The 7,360-nt window shown below is 45.7% G+C and overlaps 1 protein-coding gene across 1 annotated transcript in view; it reads left to right on the top strand.

The window, feature by feature from the left end:
- Positions 1–6,825, top strand: part of prickle2b (prickle homolog 2b) — an 89,281-nt gene extending 82,456 nt beyond the window's left edge. The window contains exons 5-9 of the mRNA XM_040159064.1: positions 86–223; positions 2,001–2,204; positions 2,825–3,011; positions 4,175–5,059; positions 5,224–6,825. Coding sequence (XP_040014998.1) covers positions 86–223; positions 2,001–2,204; positions 2,825–3,011; positions 4,175–5,059; positions 5,224–6,182 — 2,373 coding nt within the window. The 3' untranslated portion in view covers positions 6,183–6,825. The remainder of the gene's footprint in view (positions 1–85; positions 224–2,000; positions 2,205–2,824; positions 3,012–4,174; positions 5,060–5,223) is intronic.
- Positions 6,826–7,360: the final 535 nt, after the last annotated feature.

Below are 7,360 nucleotides of genomic sequence, written 5' to 3'. Positions count from 1 at the left end.
TCTCTGTATCTACATAACAGATCAAATGTGACGAATATATGTTGATGGGATATGTGTGTGTGTGTGTGTGTGTGTGTCCGTCCAGGTACGTTACTGCAACAGTCTGGACGACGAGGAGAAGCGAGAGCTGAAGCTCTTCAGTAACCAGCGCAAACGGGAGAACCTGGGCCGCGGCAATGTCCGTCCGTTCCCCGTGACTATGACCGGGGCAATCTGCAAACAGGTGACTGACAGAAATGTCAAAAACATCCTTTTTTGCATCATTTCCACAGCAGGGAAGATACATGACAAGATCAAAGATCATCTGAAAGCAAGCCATCGTTTCACGTCTAAAAGTCATTTCTGCCCCGTGACACGGGTGAATTAAGCGTGACAAGATCAAAGGTTCGTCGTGTGGCAGGCAGGATGAAAGCAATGAATAGTATGAGTGACATACTGAACAGCTTGCCGGCATTTCAGTTCTTTGTTATGATGTATGAGAGATGCTTTATGTTGACACAAAAGTCGTCCGCCTTCATACCAAGAGTACCATGTCAATCTCACCTTAAAAGTCTTGTTCTGCAGAGAATCTTGAGGAATTTTTTTGTGTGTACATCATAGTGTGTCTCATTTTCCCTCTACAATACCAGCTCTCCCACTCAAACAATCACAGTATTTGTCTGTCCTCAAGATCCACCTAAGAGAAGAAGTTACAGTTAAAACTGCACCTCAATTTGCTGGAAATATTTCACAGTAGTACCCAGTGTCCCTTCAAACATTTATTGTATTGTCTACATGTATTCTTGTTCTGGCCTTATGGGACTACAGAGTGCATTGAAGAGTGTTCTTTTAACTAACGCACTTCAGCATCCTCTAGCCATTTGTAACAAAGTGCACAACAGGCTAGTGCAAAGTGGAGCTACTCTCTGTTGTGTCGGTGCCCCGGGTGCATAACTGCTTTACAGCTTGTGTTTCTCATCCACTCAGCAGAAACGCACACAAACACACATACGTGAGGGAGCAGATTACCGGGAGAGTGTGTATTGATTGAATTCCCCAGCCCCCTTTAGCCTCCTTGTAGCAGCAGGCTTGTAACTTTCCCTCTCTCTCACAATCTTCCTGCCCCTCTAAATCTACTTTGCCTACCTGAACCCCCCCCCGTCTCCTTAGCAGTCCCTCTCATTTATACGTCCGGCTTCTCTACCTTTACACCTCCACGCCGATCTCGATCTTCCTGTTGTCCTCCCATATATCTCTCCATTTTTATTCCTCACCCTTTCCCCATCATCAAGCGTCCTTCAACAGCTTCCTCTCCCTGTCTGTGCCTACCCTCCCCGGCCACGGATATTAACACACCGTCGTGCTCTCAGTTTAATTGTATTAAAGAAAGAGATGCACCGATCTGATGCACTTCATCAGTAATCAGCATCGATACTGTCCTTATTAAAGATCCCCTGAACAGGGCACTTGAACTTCTTGTAAAACTGTTTCTCCTTGGACAACAGTGGCTAATCAGCGGGGATCTCCTGTAGAGTTGAAATGATTAGTTGATCAATTTGTCTTTTTTCAGCTTCTCAATTAAGTAAGCGTGTGTTGCTTTCTTTGTCATATTACTTAGTAATGGATATCTCTTTGGTTTTGGACTGTTGATCAAATAAAACAAGCAATTTGAAGACATGGCCTCAGGCTTTCGGAAAATTGTGATGGGCATTTTTCACTGTGTTCTGACATTTCCAGACCGAATGATCAATTAATTAATTTAGAACATAATTGATAAAGGAATGAAAATTATAATGATGGTTTTAGGCATCTTCACTGCACTGGTAGGTGTGACCAAGAGGTCCAATGAATAAAGTATTAACAATTGGATTGGATTGGTACTCGGTATCAGCACTGCCCTGAGTTTAGCTGTCAGAATTTGGAGATAAACAGTGGCAATTGAATAGTGACAAATACTGATAGAAGGTACATGATAGCAACGTATTTCTCAAAAACGCTCTTCTGCCTCCATCTCTTTTTAGTGCGGAGGCCAGATAAATGGCGGCGACATCGCTGTGTTTGCATCACGAGCGGGTCACAACGTGTGTTGGCACCCCGCCTGCTTCATGTGCAGCACGTGCAACGAGCTCCTGGTGGACCTCATCTACTTCTACCAGGAAGGGAAGATCTACTGCGGCAGGCACCACGCCGAGAGGCTGAAGCCGCGCTGCACTGCCTGCGATGAGGTAGACGCCTGTCACATGCACACACACATGCCTGTGTGTTATGTGTTAACACATACTCACATCACCTATTTGAACATAATGTGCATGTAAAGTGGGACCGTGTTTGTAGACCTATTTATAAAATATTTACACGCACGCATTCTGCACATATGTATGCCCTCGTACGCACCAAACTACTGTCATATGATGCTCACAGGCTTCCCAAACACACACTCTCACAGTTTAACACATGCAAGGGTTTTTCAAGTCTAGTGGGGTCACCTCTCATTATCCTGTCTCCAGACCATTAACACTGACATACTGTCTCTGCAAATGGGGACAAGCACACTGATAGTACTTTAAAAAGCACCCCAGTGATTCAGCAGCAGCGTAATTAAAAGTAAATGCACCGTCTAGGTTTCACCTAGTCCCCACACACATTAGCCTCCTACACAAGTCAGTGACAAAGAGGGTGATCTAAGAGTACGAAGCTGCAGAGGAGAAAGTGGTCTGTATGGATGGGGAGGGAGGGCGAGCCCAGCCTTTGTCCTGTCATTCAGCGCACAGTAATAACCCCAACCGAGGTTTAACCTCCAAGGACCTGTGATAAACGATACTCTTTCTTATCTCTGCTTTCTTAGATAATTTTTGCAGATGAGTGCACAGAGGCAGAGGGGCGCCACTGGCACATGAAGCACTTCTGCTGTTTCGAGTGCGAGACGGTGCTGGGGGGCCAGCGCTATATCATGAAGGAGGGACGGCCCTACTGCTGCTCCTGCTTCGAGTCCCTCTACGCCGAGTACTGTGACTCCTGTGGGGAACATATTGGTATGCTGCACCACCACCCGACATCTATCACTGTTAGCACAAACTGCCTTAATCACATGCAGGTCAGGCAAAGGAACCCCTACAAAAAAGAATATGTAATGCTAAATACATGGACACATAGAAGAATTAAATGGATGGTGATTGGGCAGTAAGTTTTTTTCAGGGAGGATGAAACAGTGACCTAATTTCTTTGTAGCAAGTAACACAGAAGAGAAAAGGAACAGTAGAAAGGATGTGACATGACTTTTAACAATTGATCGGTGAATGATGTCATCCATTGCAAGCCATTCGAGGCAGGGGCACTTAGCAGAGGACCACAGAGACCTCAGCTTGCAGAGCACAGAAATATGTCAGTCTATATCATGCAGTGTCAAACCTTGGGCAAATCCATGTACATACCAAGTGATTTTTTTGCCTCCAGGACTTTTACATCTCACAAACTTCCTGAGACACTGAAGTGTTAGAGGCAAACCCACTGAGAGAAGAAACTGGGGTATTTTTCAGTGGGAACCCTTCATATTAACACCTTGGCCCCATGCCACCTCCTGTTAAGAACCGTGTGCGTGCGTGCGTGCGTGCGTGCGTGCGTGCGTGCGTGCGTGCGTGCGTGCGTGCGTGCGTGCGTGCGTGCGTGCGTGCGTGCGTGCGTGCGTGCGTGTGAGAGTTTCCCCACACAGGATGCCCAGGTGTCATTCTGGCACATACCTCTCAACAAATTTGCTCTGTAATTATTTGTCAGACAGGATACAGAAAAGAATTTGGCTAAAAAGCACAACTGATTATAAATCGAAACCATCAGAAAAAATGCTCAAACCAGATGGCAGCCATTAGCAAATAGCTGGTTTTCTTTCCCCCTGAGACAACATGAAACATACTCAATATGCAACATTTATATAAGGCTGGGCAAGCTCAATAATGAGTTTGCCCCCAAGCGCTGTCATGTGTTACAGCCTCCAGTTCCCTTTTCTCACTCAGCAAGCAACTTGTAATATGCTATTTTCACATGAAACAGCATTTCTAATAAAGACATTAAGATTGTTTTTATATCAAGCTCATTCATAAAAACATGGTGTTTTGTATTTTAATTGTGCATTTGTACACAAGTCCCAAAGTCTGTCATTTTACCTAAACCTTATGAATTCATTTGTTTCTCTTTCCTGCAGGTATTGATCAAGGCCAGATGACATATGATGGGCAGCACTGGCATGCCACTGAGGGCTGCTTCTGCTGCGCCCGCTGTAAACGCTCTCTGCTCGGTCGGCCCTTCCTGCCCAAGCAGGGCCAAATCTTCTGCTCACGCTCCTGCAGTCTGGGGGAGGAACCCAATGGTTCTGACTCCTCTGATTCAGCCTTCCAAAGCGCTCGCTCCACCAGAGAGTCCAGACGCGGCTCCAAGACAGGGAGGAGTGGAGGCGAAGGGGGTGGAGTGCAGGCAGAGAGATTTTCAGGTGAGGTGGACCCACTGTCTTTACAAATGGATCTTCTGAGTCTCTCCAGCCAAACACCTAGTTTGACTCGCGAGCCGCCGGCCTGGCAGAACCAGGAGCAAGCAGATGACCCTTATAATTATGAATCCCAAACAGACCCAACTGCTAACCCCAGCCCTCTCCAGCTTCTCAGCCAGTGCAATGTCAGGACTGCCTATAATCCCGCCTTCTCCGGGCAGAACAATCAACAGCAGGATCGCAGGATCAAGGAGAACGCAAGTTTTAAGAGACCCCCCATCACAGCCATGAAAGGCCATTCTCTGAATGAGACGTGGTTCCAGCAGCCAGCTCCAGAGGAGTACTATCCACCCAAGCTGAGGACCCAGAAGAGCTTCACTGAGGTTTCCCATTGCTCTCAGAACCTCAAGGGCTTCTCCTCTGACAAGCGCTCGATCAGTTTGCATGGATTTCAGAGGGACAGAGATGCAGGGCCTCCAGCAGCAACCCAGGCAGCGAGAAGCAGGAATCCCATCAACGCACTTAACTTCACAGAACAATTGACCCCTCTAGAGCAGACCCCAAGAGGATCCATGGAGTCCCTGGCCTTGTCCAATGGTACAGGTGGGTATAGTAGTAGTTGTTACACCTCTGCATGGTCTCAGTGTCTGTCTGGTTCCAAGTTAGCATGTTGCTGTTGAATATTAAGATGTTTCCTCTAACTAAAATGTGATAAGAATCAATTAAACACTTAATGTGACACTTAATTCAACTCTGTTTCCCTTCAGGAAACTCAGCAGATGGAGGAGGAAAGCGTCAGGAGCACCTTTCTCGTTTCTCCATGCCAGACCTGAGCAAAGACTCTGGAATGAACGTGTCAGAGAAAAGCAACATGGGCACCCTCAACTCCTCATTGCAGTTTCGTAGCTCTGAGTCCATTCACAACCTCACCACCAGTCAACCCTATATGGAAATGGATCCCCCCAGGCCCTCCCAGTACAAGGTGCAGTATTGTGACCCTCCTGGCATGGGTGGGGGTAGGGGCATGACTCATTTACCACCTGGCTTCACCTTTCAGGAAGAGGATAGGGTGAGTTTGGTGAGCAGTGCCAATGCCGCCCGCTTGCCACCCATCAGTGAGCGCAGGGTGGGTGGTATTGGTGGTGGAGGAGAGGGTGGTAGGGGAGCAAGTACCCGGTTAGATGCCACAGTTGAGATTCCCCAAAGACGCCGGCACCACCACCATCGCTCCCGGAGATCGCGTCGTTCTCGCTCAGAAAATGCTCTCCACTTGGTGGCAGAGAGAAGGGCTAGACCTCAAGAAAGACCACAGTTGCGTGTCCAAGAGGATTACGACCGTTTTCCGCCACCAAGGAGCACCAGGGACCAGTTTGGAGTAGGAGGAAGAGGGGGAAGATACCAGCCCCAACTCTTCAGGCAGTGCCCCAGAACCACTTCAGACCTGACACTACAGAACCCCGGGGCCATCCGCTGCACTGGCTTGAACCAATACTCCTGGGATGATTATGACGACGATGATTGGTGCTCCACCTGCTCTTCATCCTCAGAATCAGAGGATGAAGGTTACTTTCTGGGTGAGCCGATCCCCAGACCCATCCAGCTGCGCTACCTCAGCAACCAGGAGCTAGTCCACAAGTACAACAACGCAGGGATGGGAGGACCCAACCGTAGTGGGCAGTTACACACCCGCAAACGCAGAAAAAGCAAGAACTGCATAATTTCCTAACATCCTGACATTTGGCACAGTAAATGAGTTTTTCTCCACGTTGTGTACACTAATATTTTCCATCTGGTACAAAAAAAACAAAACTCACAGTCCATTTATTCAGTGTTGTTGAATGTTGAATATTATGTAATTGAAAGTCAGTGATGAATTACAGTTGGTCAACAGTGAAAAAGCAACGATGTTTGCATGCTCATTCATTGTAATGTTTCAGAATATCTCCTGAGTATTAAGGCTGATACAATTACATGCGCAGTTCTATCAAGTCACAACGTTTATCAAAAGCTGATGTGCAATTTTTTATCATAACTTAATTTCCATGCAGGAAACAAATGTGCAAGGTAGTCAGTTTGGCACAGTTTAGCTTTTTCATGCAATGTGATTTAGATATAGGATATACTGTATTATTGTATTCATTTCATAATATGTACATAGATAAATGAATTAATAATTTCACTTTAAGTTAAGGAAGTCAGTGTAAATATGGTTGTAAATGAGGCCTCACATATTTTTATATTTGGTATGGATAGAATCATTTATGTATTAAATATCTATAATGTAGAGATAGAAAATTACAAAAACAACATATGCATGTTTTATTTGGCTGAACTGGTCCTGCATTTGGAATAAAGGAGTATTTCAGTGAGTTGACAGTTGGTGTTTCTCTCCAGAGAATGAAAACACAAGCCTGATGTGCACAAGTGCACAGAAAAGTCACCTTCTCCATCTGTTTAATGCATAAATGAATGAAAATGTGGTGTACAGGTTGATTAGATTCACCCTCTACAGGCATGTTAATATATCTACTTAGACGATAATGAGTGCGGTCACATTCAAACAAACAGTGCTCCATTGTCCTGGAAACAGTTGCAACTAAACTTCTGGTTTATTGCATCAGCCTATACAAGTTGGAAACTGCTGACAAAGGTCTAGGGATGTAGTTAATGAAATCTGGTGATGCTTTGTTGAAGTATTTTTTTAGCCACACATTCCACGTGGCACTGGGGGTGGCTGTGTCAGTCTAATGGTTCTCCACTTCCAGACTGAAATATCCCATCAGTTTGTGGATGGATTGCCATGACGTTTTGCATAGACATTCTTGTAACCCTCAGGACAAATTCTCAATAATTTTGGTGATCCCCTGACTTTTCATGTATAACCATCATCATGTCAAAAATTTA

The sequence above is a fragment of the Xiphias gladius genome, chromosome 21, assembly GCF_016859285.1.
Source record: "Xiphias gladius isolate SHS-SW01 ecotype Sanya breed wild chromosome 21, ASM1685928v1, whole genome shotgun sequence".
In the NCBI taxonomy this organism is placed as follows: Eukaryota; Metazoa; Chordata; class Actinopteri; order Istiophoriformes; family Xiphiidae; genus Xiphias; species Xiphias gladius.
The sequence above is the reverse complement of the archived record's forward strand: the minus strand, read 5'-3'. Positions and strand labels throughout refer to the sequence as shown.